This window comes from Typopeltis vanoorti, chromosome 5 (assembly GCF_054136105.1).
Source record: "Typopeltis vanoorti isolate ZY-2024b chromosome 5, IOZ_Tvanoo_1.0, whole genome shotgun sequence".
Taxonomy (NCBI): domain Eukaryota; kingdom Metazoa; phylum Arthropoda; class Arachnida; order Uropygi; family Thelyphonidae; genus Typopeltis; species Typopeltis vanoorti.
In genome coordinates, this window is record NC_143553.1 from 136,693,369 (window position 1) to 136,714,037 (window position 20,669).

Here is a 20,669-nt window from a genome sequence, read left to right on the forward strand (position 1 = left end):
ATCTCATTACAGATTATCAGTTATGTAAGTAATTTTAAATGCTGATTGGAACTTATTCTGGTTTACTTAGAATGAAAACATTGCTAGAAGAATACATTTTGAATCTTGTTTTATTTAATAATTCCAGTTTTTCAACTTTATTACAGAGATAAATGATTTGGAACTCACATGTAGACAAGAAAGAAATGGAAATGGATACGTCTCCAGTTTCCCTCTTCACAACCAAGGGGTTGTGAAGAGGAAAAAATAGTTCTATTGCATAAAGGAGGCTTCAAGACTGATGTAGCAAATTACTGAGTGATCAGCATATTAGGAGTTGTCAAAGTATTGGAGAAGTTGGTCAAGAGCAAAATACAGGAATGGGTAGAGGGAAATGGAATACTTCATGGGGGAACAGCATGGTTTTGTGAAGGGTAGGTCATGCCTCAGTAACTTGCTCATGTTTTATAGTACAGTGAACAGCTGAGTTGGCTTGGTTTATAGTGATACTGCTAAACTTTGCAAAGGCTTTTTACAGGATACCACATGGAATTCTAATCAGTAAACTGTAACACACAGGGATGGATAGGAGGTGGTTGATGAAGAGATATCAAAGAGTAGTTTTTCAAGAGTAGAGTCCAAAGAAGGTGTGTGACTAATGATGTGCTGCAAGGTTCTGTTCTAGGACTACTACTGTTTATTTTTTACATTAATAATATTGGAAAGGATCTGAGAGGAACTGTTCTGTTATTTGCCGATGATGCAAAGTTGGGCAGAGCAATAGTTAATACAGATGATGTCAAAATTTTGCAGGATGATTTGGATAGATTGGAAGACCAGGCAAAGGAGAATGGATGTCAGTTTAATGTGGCAAAGTGTAAGGTTATGCATTTTGGGGTGAAAAGATGACCAGCTGTATGCCACATTGGTGGAACTGCACTCCAGGAAATTGATGAAGCCAGATACTTGGGAGTGTTAGTGGATAGGGAGTTAAAGTTTAAGGGATACATCACAAAAGTGGCTAAAGCAGCTCTTCAGATTATTTGATTACTGAAGTATACTTTGACGAGCAGAGACAAGTAGGATATTGAACCTTGATAAGACCCCATCTTGACTAGAGTGTGCAGATCTAGGTGCCAGGGTTTCTTGGTGATGAAGAGGAGCTGGAGAGGATCCAGAGGTGAGTGACCAAGATGGTAGCAGGTCTGTGGAATAAACGTTATGAGAACAGGTTGAAGATTTGTGGGTTACAGAAACTGTTTGATAGGCAGAAAAGGGGTGATATGATTGAGACATACAAATTACTGAGGAGTTTTTACAAGATTAATTCAGAGGAAATTTTTCAGAACAGGTCTGTTGGTGGGAGAACTAGGACCGTCCTTGGAAACTGACTAAGAGTGTAGTTAGCAAGGGTGTTAGAACTAGATTTTTTGCTTGGAGAGTAATGAATGAGCAGAATAGGTTTCCAGAGTCTGTTGTGGGTGCCATGACTGTGAATGAGTTCAAAGCATAGTATGATAGATACTGCACAAATGCTGAATAGTTCTTGACATGATGTTTAAGTAGTGAATGAGCAGAATAGGTTGCTAGAGTCTGTTGTGGGTGCCACGACTGTGAATGAGTTCAAAGCAGAGTATGATAGATACTGCACAAATGCTGAATAGTTCTTGACATGATGTTTAAGGCCTCCCTTGATGAGTCTAAGAACGCCTTGGAGTAGCCCATAATAATAATAATAAGAAGAAGAATATAAAAATAGTCATAGCCTTCAGACAAAATATTATTAGTTTTACCATTAGGATCAGATGCAGGTCCACTATCTTCACTTCCACCTGGTCCAGGAGTGTCACAGTATGGTGGAGAAAATCCTATTTCACAGTGACAATTACCTCTGCTGTTGCATACCTAAAAGAATTGATGTATGTAGAAAGTAATAACAGTTTTATTTATATCGATGTTATTGAAAATTCAATGAACAGCACTTGTTAAGGAAAAAAAAAATTATCTGTAACATGTAAGCATGAAGTCATCAGTTCCAAGTCTTAAAATGTTCAAAATCTTAAATGCCTTGAGCTTCAAGAATTTCATTTTGCTAAAAACTATATAACGCGCTTAATAAACAAAGACTGATACACCACATTCCATGCTTATGATGTTACGGGTCAGTTTAATTTATTTGACTGTGTTACTCCATTCTTCTTTTTACTAGCAAACATTAGTTCCATGTACCATTACACATATCCTGAAGAAGCCAGACAGGATAGCTAGTGAAACTTGTAGACAATTCTTGTATATATGTTACAAAAATCTCTGGTCAACTAATAAAGCCAATATAAAGTTCCAGTTTAATCTTTGTTTAATGAAACAGGCTTAATGGAAAAGGGTTTTAATGATCAGCATCATGCATGTAATGGTTGCTTAGATGCTTCAAATCTAAGCAACCATTACATGCATCATGGCTAGCTCTAGGGTAGAACATACACTTTCCAAGTTGCACAATACGGCCAATACATTAGGTTGTGCAATCTCAAACTGTTGAATTATCACTTTGGTAGATTGTTCAACAAGATCTTATAATAATCATTGAACTATCTAATAATACAATTATAATATAAGACAAGGTGTGGTTTTGGTTAATATTATTATTGTTACACTAATAATATATTACTAATAGTATTAATACATCGATACTTTGTAATAATTAATATTATATAACAGAAAAAAAAGATTAACATTATGCATTATATATTTTAGTTTGCTTATCTGTTTGATCAAGAAATTAAAAGACGGGAACCACTAAATTTAGTATGTAGTTTTCTTCTACCAGGACTAGTGCAACCAGTTCTGGTTGAGAAAAAACACAATATAGGGAATTTCTACACTCTTGTGCTCTCAAGGATTCTGAGTAAAGTAACATACCCAGAGTGGAAGTAAAAAAAAAGTGACATACTTTTAAAGCATTCACTTTGTGTGTGTATATAGACTTCCCTCAAATATGAAATATGGTAAATGCTAATTTTAGTCCTATATTTTAGGCTTATGTGTTGCTTTGATGTTAGAACAGATATAAACAAAAATTAGTGCAACTTTAAATTTATTATAGCTAATATTTCTCTGTGTGACCTTGGCAGGTTTCCAGAGAAAACACAATTCACAGAACCATTATGAACCAAACAAACCAAGCCAAGTATATAATTATGATGGAAATGTAAACATCTCCCCACCACACTACCACCACAACAACAAAAAAAAAGTATACAATAATGAATATACAATTAATTTTTATTTTTTTTTATTTATTTTTGCATAACTATCTCCCAGTGCAAGCAATCAATATTTAAACATAGAATCATTCTTTCTGTTCAGGCTAGGTTGATGCAGAAAAGTCTCGCAAGATTCTTTGAATAATGTTGTTAACTTAACGGAATAATGTTGTTAACCTTAAAGGAATTAGGATGAAGAGGTAGCATTTCCTGTCATTCAATACAGAAATCAGTGGTTAAGCCATAATCACCTAATTCTGATATTCCATGTTTTGGAAAACAGATGTAATCCATATGTTCTTCACACCTCATTTCAGCAGATTGGCCTGCTTGTCCATAGTAATTAAGATTTCACAAGAGCACGGAATTCTGTAAACACCAGGAAGAGACCAGAAATGTACTTTGTCTTTGGTGGGGGAAAGTTTCCTAAATGAAGAAAAGGAAATGGAAAAAGTGAATTCTTTAGGATTTTTTTTAGAAATACGTCTTATATATACAGGACTTGAAAAATGCGCTCATCTGTTCATCTGTGACAGGTGACAATTTTCAGTTGATGAGTAAAAAAAAAATTAGAAGTGGAGTTTCAGTTTTATTTGCAAAATTCCGATTCAGTAGTATTTATATCATAATATTTTATATTTTAACTTCACTCACTATGCCTAATGAGACATGCTGATTATTGAAAACTGTTATGTTGATTATGACTGATTTTTTGTATTGGAATACTGTACGATTAATAAGGATAAGAATAAGAATGCTCAGTCATAATGCAAAGTAACCAGTTATTCAAATAAAATCAAATAAAACATAGTAATGTGTTTATTTTACTTTTATTTCAATTATTTATTTAAAAATATTTTTATTGATGTAAAACAGAAATAAACCAATTACTGATGATAGTATCAGTCATTGTTTATTGAGCACGTTATATAGTTTTTAGCTAATTAAATTCTGGTAAGCTGAGCGAACTTATTAGGCTTTTTAGGAACTTATTAGGAACAACAAGACTTATTTGTTGTTCCCACTACTTCCAATTTGAGCTCCCACATTATCTTAGGAACAAACTTCTTGGCAAGATATCAATTCTCTTGTGATTTTTCTAAGACGGAAATATCCCTGATGAATAAGAGGAGATATACCAAAAGAAATGAAGTTCTTGATTATGATGAGACTAGGCATCAGACAAAGCAGTCTAGATTGCTATATGAGTTGGGACCATCTACTAAAGGAGAGTCATCTGTAAATCAATTATCTGAGAAAAATAGTGATGATAACTCTGATGTGCACTATCTAACTGACACATCACTTGTCATTGATAAACAACAAATAGTAGTGACCAAACCTGAATCGGAAATTACCAATAATAAAAATCTAACAGTTGAAGTCAATTTTGCAAAAGTGACCAGTCTATTTAATGGAGCAAAACACAGTAGTATTAATGCAGAACATGAATTGAATTCGGAAGAGACGATCCCATACTACAGACATAGAAGACACGCGGAATTTGATAATGAAAGCAACAAGAAATTTAATGAGAAAGAGAATGAGAATAAATGCACAAGTCATAATAAGGAACCAAGCTTTATTCAAACTAGGTATTACTTGAGAAATCGAAAAAGAAATATGTAATCTAATTCCTCCATGAAGGAGTCTAATGTAAAAAAAAAATTTTTGTTTTTAAAAAAAAATTTTTTTTTACATTAGGCTCCTTGTCATTGATAAACAACAAATAGTAGTGACCAAACCTGAATCGGAAATTACCAATAATAAAAATCTAACAGTTGAAGTCAATTTTGCAAAAGTGACCAGTCTATTTAATGGAGCAAAACACAGTAGTATTAATGCAGAACATGAATTGAATTCGGAAGAGACGATCCCATACATAAAAAAAAATTTTTGTTTTTAAAAAAAATTTTTTTTTACATTAGGCTCCTTCATGGAGGAATTAGATTACATATTTCTTTTTCGATTTCTCAAGTAATACCTAGTTTGAATAAAGCTTGGTTCCTTATTATGACTTGTGCATTTATTCTCATTCTCTTTCTCATTAAATTTCTTGTTGCTTTCATTATCAAATTCCACGTGTCTTCTATGTCTGTAGTATGGGATCGTCTCTTCCGAATTCAATTCATGTTCTGCATTAATACTACTGTGTTTTGCTCCATTAAATAGACTGGTCACTTTTGCAAAATTGACTTCAACTGTTAGATTTTTATTATTGGTAATTTCCGATTCAGGTTTGGTCACTACTATTTGTTGTTTATCAATGACAAGTGATGTGTCAGTTAGATAGTGCACATCAGAGTTATCATTACTATTTTTCTCAGATAATTGATTTACAGATGACTCTCCTTTAGTAGATGGTCCCAACTCATATAGCAATCTAGACTGCTTTGTCTGATGCCTAGTCTCATCATAATCAAGAACTTCATTTCTTTTGGTATATCTCCTCTTATTCATCAGGGATATTTCCTTCTTAGAAAAATCACAAGAGAATTGATATCTTGCCAAGAAGTTTGTTCCTAAGATAATGTGGGAGCTCAAATTGGAAGTAGTGGGAACAACAAGTAAGTCTTGCCACACATACAGTCCAAATTCTGGTAGGTATATCCTTGCTCGAAGTTTCTCATATGCTACAGAGTTTGAATCTGAGAGAGAAGTAATCCTTACAGGTTGTCTTAACTTGGCAGTGCTCTTCCATAATTTGTTCTTTAAGGTTAAGAAATAATCCATTTTGATGGTAGAGGCATTGCACCCTGTGTCCAACAAGATGTCACATTTAGAGCCTAGGATATCTCCTCTAATTCTCATCATTCTTTCATTAGATGTTTGATACTTCAGAATTCTGTTATTTCTTCTGTGGGTTACATATCCAAATTTTAAGTTCCATCTGCTGTTATAGTAATTTTCCTTGTTACAGAAACAATTCCTGGCATAATGTCCAACTTTGTTGCAATTATAACACTTAAGAGGATTTCTTTGTTTTGTCTCTGTTTTAGATTGAGGAATAACAGACATCTGTTGTCTAACGTCATCTAGTCCTTGAATTACTTTACTTAGACTAGTTAAAATAGGTCGATTTTGTTTTTCCACTTCCTGTTTAATCATCTCATTAATTTTACCAGTAGTGGGGCTTTGATTTTCTTGAGACTTCAAGGAATTAGCTGATAATTGTTTCACAACTTCATTAAGACTATCTATTATTGGTTGATTCAATTTATTCACCTCCTGGTGAATTAAAGTTTTTACTTCTGTCATCAGTTTCTTGTCAAATTGCTCCTTACCTTCAGTTATGCAGTTAACATTACTTGAGTTTTCTCCAATATTCTTTGCTTTTCCTTTTTCATCCTTATTTCTCCTTTCAATTTCTGATTGGTTGAAGGAACAATCAGTTTTATTCACAACATTCACAAGACTTACATTGGTTGAGGGATAAAGGTCTCGTAATATTTGTTCTTTTTCCTTAACACTTTTGAGAAACTCTTCTAAAGTAGAAATTTTCTTCTTATATGCTGTTTCTCTCAATTCTTGCCTAAGACCTTGCCGGAACTGTTGGAACACAGCCCAATCCAAGTGAGGTTTATCTTCATTAGTAACATTCAAACTGTTAGCTAGTGTCAATAACCGATTATGAAAATCAGTAATAGTCTCCTTATCCTTTTGAACTACTCTCTGTAACTTCCATAAATTAGGGCCTACACTTTTAAGTTTACAAAATTGAGACAATAAAGTTTCTTTAAATTTAGAATACTCAAAAGTTTCCCGAAGTATTAGAGAAGAATATAAGAATGTTTTTGCTTTACCTATCAATTTACTTCTGATTAGAATTAGTAGTTGAAAATCAGTCCAGTTTGCTATTTCTCTAAGTTTTTCAGCATAGGTAAAAAAAAATAGTACATCGTGTGTAGAGGCTTAAGTGCTGTGAGGACATCATGTTGGAGGCTTAATGGATTTTTTTACAGCACTCAAAAAGAGTGTTGTAAAAAAAGAATGTTGTCTTTTTGAGTGTTGTAAAAAAATCCAAAATAGTACATCATCTGATTCTTCACCTGAAAATTGGGGAAAGACCTGTTGTGGGTTCACTGTACGAAAGAATTCACTATCATTCATTTCAGAACTTGATGTAACAGCCATAGTGATTTATGAATTACTAATTTAAATAATACAATCTTTCTATTTTAAAACAAACTTTTATCTTTGCCTGATTCCAGATTATAACCAGTTCATTGTGATTTATTTAATTTATTTTCTAAAATTTCAGGGAGTAATTCCACGATTATTATTACCAAAGCTAAATTCAATCTCTTAACTTATAGTTGTTAAATTACTTCTTATCGATCAAATCACATCCTGTCGACTGCGCCATTTGTCGTGACGTGTTCTCTTCATGTTCGAATCCGCCATCTTGTTATAAGTCACTTTCATAAAATAAAACACAACTAATTGCAAATTGATCACCAATCCAAGGGTAGAGAAATTTCTATTATACTACACCACTCTATCCTTAGATAAGTCTATATAAAATAGCAGGATCAATTCAAAGTTAGTTAGCAGTCTCCTCATTCATTCTGGCCAAAGTATTTATTTTCTACTTGGGATTCCCGCAAGATTCGAATTTTTGTGAACGGTGCAATAAAAGGGAATTCAGGCAAACACAATAATTAGATTAACAAAATGAAACATTTAATATAAGTTCAGAAAAAAAAAAATCAGCTAACGCCTTTTTATTCCCGTATACGGGAGTAGGCGAGGCCACATACATAAATTCTACTTCTAATTTAAACAATAAAAACAAGTCAAACATTAAGCCAAGTCAATCACATTAGTTCAACCTTCCAAGCCTTCACATACACTTTCTCAGCTTCTGAGTTACAAAGTTCCTACACATATATAAATATAATAGAACTTCCTATCTAATCAGTTTTCACACACTTCTCAGTCATGCTATAAGTTCAAAATATCGTAGGCACTAATAGTTGAAAATATCTCTCTAACAATTCTTAACTTCAACTCTCAATCACGAAGAGTTTCCACAGTTGAGGTTAGGTTAAGCGTAGCGTAACACTCAATTCTTCAAGCATTGAAATAATACACTAAGATAGTCCTTACCAAAAATAGTTCCTAGTACATCAAATACGTTGTGAGCAAACTTTTAAATTATTTTTATTTCACTTAAGAACACATCTACAAGACTTATCCACAGTTATAATTAAAACACTATCAATCGCGCTTCAGAAATCCAGACATCGACTGCAGGGTACTTCAACTATCCTTGTTACCACTCATAAACTAATTAAAACACTATGTGGTTTTCCTTAGGGCAAATCGGAAATAAGCCGCAATTCTAGACCAACTGGGTTTATTCAGAATTCTTCCTTGAATGTCCAGCTTTTTATATTATCCGATTACAGCATCAATTTCCCTTTTATTATTACTGTTGGCTTCACTTTCAGCTAACTATAAAATTCACTTCGTCCTTGCTCACTTATAAAAATTATCCTCTTAACTCCTGCCCTTAAGAACCTTTCATTTACTTCTGCTTCTCTAGTTTATGCCCTTGCTTCCTTTCACTTCCAAGTTTCCGTCCCAATCTTGTTACCTTTTATTTTATTTATTATTCTCTCTCCAGCTCACGCTCTGTTCCACTTGCGCTCGTTTATATCATGCGTTTCCATGACAACAAATAAACGTAAACATTTTCGTTAATATTACATAAGGCTATACCACTACATTGAGTTAATAAAAACACAATAAATAGAATATTAGAGCTACTTAATCAACTCTTTCATTTCGTATACAGATAACTATAATAATATTCACGTTACAATATATATAAGTTATAATAAATTATACACATATTATTGTTTAATAAATTAATAGTTGATTAAGTTCAGAATAAATACTTAAATAATAATTCTTAAATAAGGAGTAATAAATAACTTTTATACCAGTCATGATTAATATATAATAAGCAATGTTAAATGTGAATAAAAAAAAAAAAAAAAAGTACACAACATAGTTTCATTAACAGTTTAACAGAGCGCGTTATATAGTTTTTAGCTAATTAAATTCTGGTAAGCTGAGCGAACTTATTAGGCTTTTCCAGATTTCTTTCAGAATCATTCCTTGATTTCTGTTTTTAGATTTTCTCTAGAACAGAGTACAATACCAGCTTCTTTGAAGTTTCTACATCGAAAATCCTCTTCTATATAGGGCATGGAGCTTTTATCCTTTATATGAACAACTTGATTGCTTAGCCATGGGCAGTCCCCTTATCACCTCCCTGCACTGATCTGTTCATGGAAAAACTAGAAGCTGACATCCTCTTCAAATTAAATCCAAAGCCGTTGGTTTGGTGGAGATATGTAGATGATGTTTTCATTATTTGGAGAGGCACAGAAACAGCCTTATTTGAATTTCTTACAAAAATAAATTCCTTCCACCAAAAATACAGTTCACATTAGAGCTTGAAAAGAATAGCCAATTGCCTTTTCTAGATACACTGATCAAGAAACAAGAGGATGGACAAATCCAGCTCACAATCTATTGAAAACCAACATACACTGGACGTTATTACCTGCACTTCAAATCGACTCACCATATTGCACAGAAACTCAGTATTATACATATGCTTAAGAATAGAGCGACCAACATTATCTCAGTCCTAGTAAACAACGGTTACCCAAGAAATATAATTAAAAAGATTCTTCATAGAAACCTTCCACAACAGCAACCTTCTGTCATACAATATACATCGTCCATCGTCACCCTTTATGCAGGCTCAGTGTCAACAAAAATTGCTAAACTCCTTAAGTCTTTCAATGTCAGAGTTGCTCTCAAACCTGTTAAGACTATACGCCATATTTTAAGATCACCAAAGGACATTAATGCCTTCTTCAAATACACCAGTGTATACAACATTTCACGTTCCTGTGGATTAAATTACATAGTCGAGAAGCTTGGAAATTCGAAAAAAAGAACATATAGGAGACGTGAACAACAACAGAACAGATACTTCAGGATTAGCCCATCACTTCTCGATCTCTAACCACACCATCAATTGGGATGAAAGTTCCATGCCCTATATAGAAGAGGATTTTCAATGTAGAAACTTCAAAGAAGCTACTGTTGTACTTTGCTCTAGAGAAAATCTAAACAGAAATCAAGGAATGATTCTGAAAGAAATCTGGAAAAGCCTAATAAGTTTGCTTAGCTTACCGGAATTTCATTTTGCTAAAAACTATATAACGTGCTCAATAAACAATGACTGATACACCACATTCCATGCTTATGATGTTATGGGTCAGTTTAATTTATTTGACTGTGTTACTCCATTCTTCTTTTTACTAGCAAACGTTAGTTCCATGTACGATTACACATATCCTGAAGAAGCCAGACAGGATAGCTAGTGAAACTTGTAGACAATTCTTGTATATATGTTACAAAAATCTCTGGTCAACTAATAAAGCCAATATAAAGTTCCAGTTTAATCTTTGTTTAATGAAACAGGCTTAATGGAAAAGGGTTTTAATGATACCAAGTTATGGCTGAAAGGATGATGAGAGAGATCACATACATCTGTCAGGCTTCTGCAATTACAAAACTTGATCCATCAGGAGAAGAATGTATGAGGCATTCAAAAATGGTAAGGCACTGTGTTTTTCTTTTTCAGAAAATATTTGAAGTTCATTTTCGGAGATAGTCAGATGTAAATACAATCTATGAAACAATACCAAAGATGAGGTAAGGAAATATATTCAAAAATAGTTCTTCAAGATGATCATCATGTCAAAATTAGCTAAGTTTTTTCTTCCTTTTACTTGCTAATAAAATTTTCTATTCTATGTAAAATAGCCAGAATGTATGAAGGGAGGATCTTTTGCTTTAATCCTTAACTGGCAACTGATGAACATCAGTTAATCATTTGACCTCTCAGTTAACCAAACAGTTGACCTCTCAACCAATATGCTGTTGTAGATGCTGCTGGATTCCATATATCATTTACAATATGCTTCCATTCTTGGCAATTGTTGGAGACAACTCTGACCACATCAGTGGTCAGCTGCTGGTTCTGTAGGTCATCCTTGCATGCACAAGCCATGTTTTCCTTGGTGCTGCTTTCATAACTCTCCAGTTGGTATATCGTTCACACCAGAGCAGTTTGGGAGGCAGCCAACTGGTGTTCATTCTGCAAACATGGCCGAACCGCTGCAATCTACATTTTTGTATTTGTTCTTCGACAGCAGGTTGATTGTCACACCTTGCCCAAATAGTCTCATTAGAGTGGTGATCATAAAGTGAGACGCCCAGGATTTGTCACAGGCATCACATTTGGAAGACTTTAAGTTTGTTTATGTCTGATGCAAACAGAGTCCATGTTTCTGCTCCATACACGAGGATTGCATAATCAGTGTCCAGAAGAGGAGAATTTTGGTCTTGGTGGAGATATTAACTCTCTTTCCAGAGGCACCATTTGAGTGAGATGAAAGCTTCTATTGCCTGACCAATCCTACCGTGGACTTCAATGGTGGATGCTACTTTCTTCTCCTGCACAAGTGACCACAAATATTTGAATTTATGGACCTGCTTGATTTGGACACCATTAAGATAAACATCAGCATGTGATCCATCTGTGACCATAACTTTGGTCTTGTCCACATCAATTCCTGGACCATACAGTTGGGCAATGTGGTAAAGGATGTCGGTAGCGTCTACATCTGTGTCGGCAAATATGGCACTGTCATCCACAAACATCAAGTTAGTCAGGAACTTGTTTGCCCTCGAAAGTTTCTTTCATAATGGCATCAATCAATGTTGAAAAGCAGGGTAGAAACGACATCTTCCTGACAGACTCCAGTTCAACATGAAAATCCTCAGGTAGCTCATTTCGAATCTGTACACTGTTAGTAGAGCCATTGTATGATGTTCAAGAAATTGGATGATCTTCAGTAGTTCATTCTAATTTTCTAATGCCTTCCATAGGGTGGGCCAATGAACACAGTCGAATGCAGACTTGAAGTCAATAAAGACAATCACAGTGCCCTTCCCACATCTTATTCTTTCTTCCATCAGTTGATGAATAGCAAATATTTGCTCAGTGCAGGCCTGATGCGATCTGAAACCTGCTTGTTCCTCACGACTGGTCTGTTCATGGTACTTCTGCAGCCTTGCTTGTATAACCTTCACGAATAGCTTGCTGATGATCAAAAGAAGGCTGATGCTGCAGAGTTCTTGCATTCCTAGCAATCAGCTTTCTTCAGGATCGTCATGATGATGGCTTTTTTTCCCACACTGCTGGGACGCATTCTGAGCACCATGGGTCTCAGAAGGACATGGAGCTGCTGTAGCATGGCACTTCCTCCTGCTTTGATTGCTTTGGCACTTTTGGACTTGATCCACTCCAGGCACCTTTCCATTCCTCAATGATTTTACTGCATTCTTCACTTCATCAAACTGTTGGTTCATTGTTGAAGAATGGATTCTTTGCAGGTCAGTGGGTGGTTGTTTAGGTGATGGTCTCTGGGGTGAGTTGTAGTTATAAAGCTGGAAGAATTCTTTCCACCTCCTGAAGGTGCTCAAACAGGGATGCTCATGAAGTTGCCATCTGCCTTCTTGAGGTTGTCATTTATTGATTTGGTTTTACCACTCAGTCTCCTGAGGTTCTGAGATAGAGTCAGGTACTCATACCTAGATGTTACTTCTTCCATATCAGCTGTGACACTATTCCAGTAGGCTTCATGTTCTGCCTTCATCTAACCAGTTTGTTCAGTTGCCGGTGCTGTTCAAAGTTGACATGTTTAACTTGTTTCTGTTTATCTACCAGATCCAGGCACTCATCTGAAATCCATGGTGTGTGATGGCAGATGGGTGGACCGAGTGCAGCACACTCTAGGAGAGATACTGATAGCTGCTTCTCTTCTGCATCTACGTCATCCAATGGCTTGAGTACTTCGAATCTGTTCGATAAGATAATTTGAAATTCCTGCTTGAGCACTGGTTCCTAAGACATGCCCAGTTTGGTTTGGCTAGTAGGGGATCTGAACCTGCTGTAGCCGCAGTTGTACTTTGGCATGAATGAGATAGCGGTCATTACATGAACATCCTTGAGCAATGATTGAAAATGAGAAGTGATCAAGATGTAGACCAGGATGGCTGAATCCTCACCAGATGGGTTGTGCCATGTAAACTGTTGTTTATGGGGATGCTGAAAGTGGCTGTTGCCCACAACCAGGTTGTCTGATACAGCGAAGAACAAGTGCAATCCATTGTCACTGATCTTGCCATGATCAAATCTGCCCAGTGTTCTTTCCCATCCAGTCCTGTCAGCACCAATGTGGGCATTGAAATCTCCCACTAGAATAATCAGCTCAGTCTGTGGGATCATATTCAGTGTGTACGCAGAGGTGCAGCTGGAGGGGGGGGGGTCTGCCCCAGGCGGCACTTTGAACTTTTGCAGTTAATTCTAAAATACAGTCTCGAGAACTCAGTTACAAAACAATTGTAATGCTACTGCGAATTTTCCTCACAATTGCTGTAAGTGTTGCTAGTTATGAGAGGAGTTTTTCTAATTAAAATTGATTAAGAATTATCTACATTACTATGAAATAGACTTCACCAATGTCATCGACGATTTTGGTAACAGAAAAGCAAGAAAAATAGCATTTTAGAATGTTGAAATTAAAGTTTTCTTTCAAAAATAAACATAGTGTTTTAATTTATTTCCCTATATGTCGTTTTGACTTTTTGTAGTATTTTCAGTGTGTATTGAGAGGGGCAGCAAACTCAGGGACTGCCCCGGGCGCAAAAGCTCTAGCTACACCACTGTATGAAAGCTGATTGTAGAAGTCATCCTTCGCTGTATCTGGGCTGGTCTCAGTTGGGGCATAGGTGGACAGGATATGAGTCTTAATTGTGCTGTTGATGATGAGAATAGCCAAACGATCCGAAACTGGCTGGAAGGCAATTATGATGGAGGATAAACAGACATATGAAAGTATCAAGGAGAAAGGAATTTACATGTAATAGGCAAATGATTAGCCACTAGAGGTCTACTACATACATGTCCTTGGTAAAGAGCTCTAGAAAATATATGCTATTTTGTGTAATAATTGGTAATATTGCTTGCGTTTTGGTATAATATTGTTTATTTTTGATAGCTTAGTGTACCTGTGTGATTGTTGGGCTTGTGGATTTGTTACTGATTTATTTTTACTTAATTTTTGAACCTTGCCTTGAATGGAATACAATGGAAGTACAAATGAGGTCTGCATACCTTGCAGAATGACATTGTAATATTATTACTGATGAAGACTTTTCAAAAATAGTTTGATGTCGTGAGTTCAACATGTATGCAAGGCTAATGTGAAAGATGTGTTTGTTGAGAGGCTGAACAGGAGACAAGAGAAGGTATGGATTTGTAGAAAGTGTGATATTTTGTTAGAGGACTTAACAGCGAATGCAAAAGAGAATGAAGGAATGAACGTTAGTGTAAATGTGGGTGCAAAAGAATGTGAATAATGGATTAAAAGCTAGTGAGACTGAGGGAGTGAAAGAATGCAAGAATTAAGAAAAAAAATAACACATATTGAAGCAAAAGGAAATAGGAATGAACAGTAAGAAAGTAAAGATTGTCTGCTACCTCAGTATGATAGTGCAGAACTGAGAAGGATAATGATTGCTAATGAGTCAATGAGAAGATTGCACAGGAGGAATGGTATGCAGTTCACAGATGTGTGGAGTGAGTTTGGTAGTAAAAGGACCTGTATATGCCTGAATGGGCTGTACTTGAATTGTTTTGGAGTTATATGCTTGGAGAGAGTGTTGTTTAGTGAGAGTTTGGAAGTGCAAAATAAAGGAAACTGGAGGGAAGCACTCAAGCATGTAAGCTTGATTGCTTCCCTCCAGTTTCTATACAGATCTGGACTCCTGGATTCTGTGGGAATGCAGAAGTTGTGAAGAGGATCCAAAGATGAGTGACAAAGACTGTAGCAGGTCTGTGGAAGGTTTCCCTATGAGAATAGAATAAATTAAAGATACCAAAAAATTATACACTTGGTTTATCCAAGTGTAAGCAAACAAAGTTTGCGCCTGAACTATTTTGAGGACTGAGACAACTCGTATAAAGAAGTGCATGACTTCACATCACTTTCTTTAGTATCCCATAATGCAAAGTACATCACTTTGCAGACATGTATAATGCTATGCGTTATGGGAAGGGCCACTACCCAGACCGGTTTCGACCTTTATTGCGGTCTCATCAGTGGGAGCCAGACCCAGAGGTGATACTAAGGTTGCAATAGTGCAGAAGGTTTGAATGAAGGATTAAACCAAGTATATAATTTCTTTGTATCTTTAATTTATAGTATAACCTAGTGAAAAAACTTCCAACAACTTTCTTTAATCCAGAATATTTTAATAATAAGGTGTGACACCTTTTGGTAACTCATATATGAAAATATGATTTCTGCATTACTTTAAACTTAGTATCACCTCTGGGTCTGGCTCCCACTAATGAGACCTCAATAAAGGCTGAAAGGGTAGTGGCCCTTCTCATAATGCATAGCATTATGCATGTTCCACAAGGAGATGTCGTTGATAACAGTAGTATTCTTTGTGCTTGTCAGCATGGGTTTATTAAAGGGAGGTCGTGTTTTACCAACTTACTTAAGTACTATAACAAGGTGAAGAAAATATTGGACAAGGGAGATGCATACACACAGTGGTATACTTACGTTTTGCAAAGGCTTTCGATAGATTGCTTCTCCACAACTTGGTAACTAAACTGGATCAGATGGAACTGGATGACAGATCAGTGAATTGCATAGGTAGATAGCTATCAGCAACTTGTGTATGAGAGGTACATTATCTCAGAAGAGGAAAGTCACTAGTGGTGTGCTGCAGGGATCTGTTTTGGAACCACTGTTATTTAATTTGTATCTATTTAGATTTTGCAAAGGCTTTTGATAGATTGCTACACCACAAGTAGGTAACTTGTGGTGTATATTGGGATGGATTAAACTGGTGATATACAACTGTTTGCAGATGATACAAAATTACAGAGAGTGATAAGGAATCAGGCCAATATTGTGGCCTGACAGGAATAAATTTTAAGAGTGGTCAACAGTATGGAACTGTCAGTTTAATGTTGCAGAGTGTAATGTTCTAAAATTTGGTAGGCAGCAATGAGATGCCAAGTATGCATTTGATGTAGAAATTTTAGAGGTGGACAAGGATCTGAAGTTCAGAGATTACAATGCATAAGTTGTGAAGTCATCATATTGGATTATGGCAATGATGTGGAGGACCTTAACATGCAAAAATAAAGAGGTTCTGGTTCCATTGTATAAGGTCTTGATCAGTTCTTTGATGGATTTGGTCTTCTAGTTTTCATGGTGATGAGGATATACTGGAAAGGGTCCAGGGAAGATTAACTAAAGTGGAAACTTGTCTTGGGATGTGGGATATGAAGACAGATTCAGGGGAGTGCAGTTTGCAAAACCTTGTGAATAGGAGGAAGAGAGGATATATGATTATTATTATTATTACCACCCCAAGACCTCACGGAGTCAAGGACTCATCTGGGAGGTCCTTTTATCACACACACAGCTCATCATACCGTGTTTTAAACACATTCAAACTCTTTGCAGACACCACATTCTCAGGCAAGCCATTCCAATCATTCACAACTCTGCATGAAAAAAACCTGCCTCTCACTCCCCTACTCACACCCTCTTTATACAGTTTCCAGGGATGACCTCTGGTTCTCTCCTGATCTCCTACTATTCTCTGTAAAAACTTCTCCAGCATTGATCCTATAAAAACCCTTACCAACTTGTATCATATCTCCCCTCTTCCTCCTGTCCGCCAGACTCTGCAAATTACATCTTCTCAATCTTTCCTCATACTCGACATTCCAGAGGTCAGAAACTACCTTAGTCAGTCTCCTTTGGACCCTTTCCAACATCTCTTCGTCCTTCTGAAAACCCGGTGACCAAATCTGGGCACAATAGTCCATGTGTGGCCTAATCAAAGCCTTATGCAATGGAACAAAATGATTGAGACATTTAAGTTGGTAAAAGGATTGTTAAAGGTTAATGCAGAAAAAATATTTTATAGAATGGGAAAAAAGTGTAAAACAAGGAGGAATCTGTGGGAAGCAGTATAAGGGGGATGTGAGGAAGGCATGTGGAGCAGGTTCTTTGCATGGTTTGTGAGCGGAATGCATTGCCTGGTATTGTGGTGAATGTGGATACATAATGAGTTTAAAGCATGGTTTGTGAATGGAATGCATTGCCTGGTATTGTGGTGAATGTGGATACATAATGAGTTTAAAGCATGGTTTGATGGGCTTTGTGTGTAACAGTGTATGGGAGAGATATTGGAAGTGAGGGAACTAGTTAAGAAATATTTAACAGAAGCAATGGCAAACTGCATACTTCAAGTGAAAAAGATAAACATTTTGGTGTAAAGTGTAAGACTAATGAAATCAAAAAGGAACTAAAGATGAAAAAGAAAGAGATGAAGAGAAGCTGCATGAGGTATGTAACTCAAGTCAGTAAAGTGACTAGTATAGTAAGGAAGGCAAAAATGGAATATGACTACAGTACAAGGAAAATCCTAAGGAATTCTTTTGTTATATGGCCAGTAGGATAAGAAATGTTGTAGATGAATAACCCTGTTAGATGGAAATGAGGGTTGGGGTATTTCATGGGGATATGCAGTTTGCTGTATTTCATCCTGGATAAACAGGTTTTATTCCTGGAGGGGATGGAGAGAGAGAGAGAGACACCGAAGTACATGAGGAGAAAGTATTTTGAATACTGTCATTTCTGTTATGAATGTCTGTATTGCATGAATTTGCTCACACACATAATAGATAAATAGGGAAATTAAACCAATAATACATGAAACTGTGTCAGCTCATATGCAATTTTTCATAAGCTGACTATACTTTGCACTACAGAGTAACACCAGGTGAAAGTGCCACCCAGATGAACATAGTGACCAATGGAGAAATACACAAAACTCATGTATACACACATATATCTCAACTTCACTCTCACACAGCAGTCTACTTTGTCCTATGAGTGTATATCATGTGTTCTACTGTCCGTGCGGTTAGCCGAGTGGCTATGCACTTCGCAACCATATGCCTGGGAAAGGAGTGTCGTGGGTTCGATTCCCGTCACTGACATGAGGAGCTTAAGGATCTTTCTCAGACATAGCGAAGTTAGCCAGTCTTGGGAGTGGACAGCAGGGTTTTTCATCCCACAAACAGGCAAACTGGCCCCGTGAATACACACGGATGCAGTCGGGAATACCTAAGACAATCCCTCCAGCCATAGGTCTGAATTGTCAGCTATGCCAGTCCCGAGTCCAGATAAAAATAGGGAGAATTGAGGTGGTGCTGTACCTCCCCATAAAAGGGGCTCATGGCCGTTGAATCACCATACAAAATAAAAAAAAAAAATGTGTTCTACTGAAATTATATACTTTTCTTGATAAGTGTTTGATACAGCATCCCAAACAAAAATAAGCATATTGCTTATAAGAATCCAAGTAGTGAATGAAAGAGAAAAACAAAGCTTATCCTTAAGTATTAAGGATAAGCTTGAAATAATGAAACATTCTGAAAGGATGCAGTATTAAATCATAACTGCATATAATTAACTGTTATTAATTAATTAGTTAGCATAAAATAAAAACTTAATAACGATTCATTCATTCATTAGTGTATAGACTAAGTTTTCACATCTTTTTATTTTTGATGTGTAGTGTTAGTAATACATAAAAAATGTACAGTGTTTTGTTTCATATAAGACAACATTGATGTAGGTACTGACAGACAGATGATTCATCTTGTAAACAGCCGATGTAAACCTATGGTATCAATAAATACAGTCTAGTACTGTAAATGTATTTTCTCTTCCTTATGATTTTCTTAATACGATTTTCTTTTCTCTAGCTTACTTTATTGTAAGAATATAGTATAAAATACATACATACCATACAAAATGTGTTATTCGGCTGTTTATGTTATTGGTAAGGCTTCCAGTCAACAGTAGGCTATTAATAGTTACATTTTTGGGAGGTCAAAAGTTATGCACGGATTTTTAAACAATGCAGCCCCCCCCCCACCACCACCAGCGTTGTTCAAGGGTCAACATTACAAGAGAAAAATGATACTGCTAAGTACTCTGGAAATCAATAAGGCTGTGGGACTAGATTGGATTTTGTCACATGTTTTAAGATAATGTGCTAAGAACTGACAGTTCCAGGAGCCAATGAAGTTTGGCTCCTGGAACTGTCAGGAGCCAAACTTCATTGAGTTTGGATATAAATAAGAGTGGTAATAGAATGGAGGCATCAAATGAACTAGAGGTTAAGATTTTGGAGAAATTAGTGAAAGATAGTACAGGTATCCCTTGATTAACGGATACCTCGGTTAATTAATCCCTCAATGTTACCGCTTATATCAAAATCACATTAATCAAATCTAATAATCAATGGTAAAAATTACAATTCGTCCATGATCGATTACTGTATTAATAATTTGTTTTATGTGGAAAGATAAAAAATGAATGCAAAGTAAATGTTTAATAAATGCTTGTACCTACATTATTTACTGCAATTTTTTTATCAAAAGAAGTTATCAAGAGTCGTTTGAGCAGTGTTAGTTTTTTTTCTTATCGGCATAAATTCTACAATAACAAGCAAAATGACTCTCCATACTTTGGCAAACAAGCAATAAAACATAAAGAAGAAAACACTGCAAATATAATACATGATGGTACAAATTAAGTGGATATTGAATCCAACATTATTTCAAAGTCGAATAGAGAAACTACTAGAATTTCGTGCCGAATATATAGAAACTAAAAGTTTCGGCAGATGCAAGCATAAATAACCTTATGGGCAACTTGTAATTTAAGGTGGAGTAAGCTCCAGATCACTTTCCTTAGTATTTTCCATAAATATAAAGCACATCTCCTAGAGGACATGTATGATAAATAAGTCTTTGGCTCTCTATTGTAATACATGATGGTTTATTTATTTTCAGTTACAATCTAAAAATTATTGAACAAAGAATAAAAAAAAAAACTAAACCATACTATACTGACATTGGAGGTCGTGGTATCGCTCAGATACAGTTTACTGTCAAATATCTCAAACCTTTACATAACATGTGTTAAACCAAACTGACATCAAAAAACAGTGTGGAATATCACTCATAACATGTGAATGCACAGCTACTCGTGACCTCCAAGCTACACAATGAATTGTGTAAGAATATTTATATTAAACATTTTGCTTGTATCTGTCAGATCAGCTGCGAGCTCCGCAGGGTTAAAGGCGCATTAATCAAAACTCTTGCCACGTATATCAAGGGATTGCCGCAATTAATTTCGACGCAATAATCAAATCCAC

The 20,669-nt window shown here is 35.7% G+C and overlaps 1 protein-coding gene across 1 annotated transcript in view; it reads right to left on the reverse strand.

The window, feature by feature from the left end:
* LOC150106851 (zinc metalloproteinase-disintegrin-like MTP8) overlaps nt 1-20,669 on the reverse strand; it is a 263,774-nt gene that overhangs the window by 15,401 nt on the left and 227,704 nt on the right. Inside the window, exon 17 of the mRNA XM_090393491.1 lies at nt 1,773-1,884. Within this exon, the coding sequence (XP_090249617.1) occupies nt 1,773-1,884 (112 nt within the window). The remainder of the gene's footprint in view (nt 1-1,772; nt 1,885-20,669) is intronic.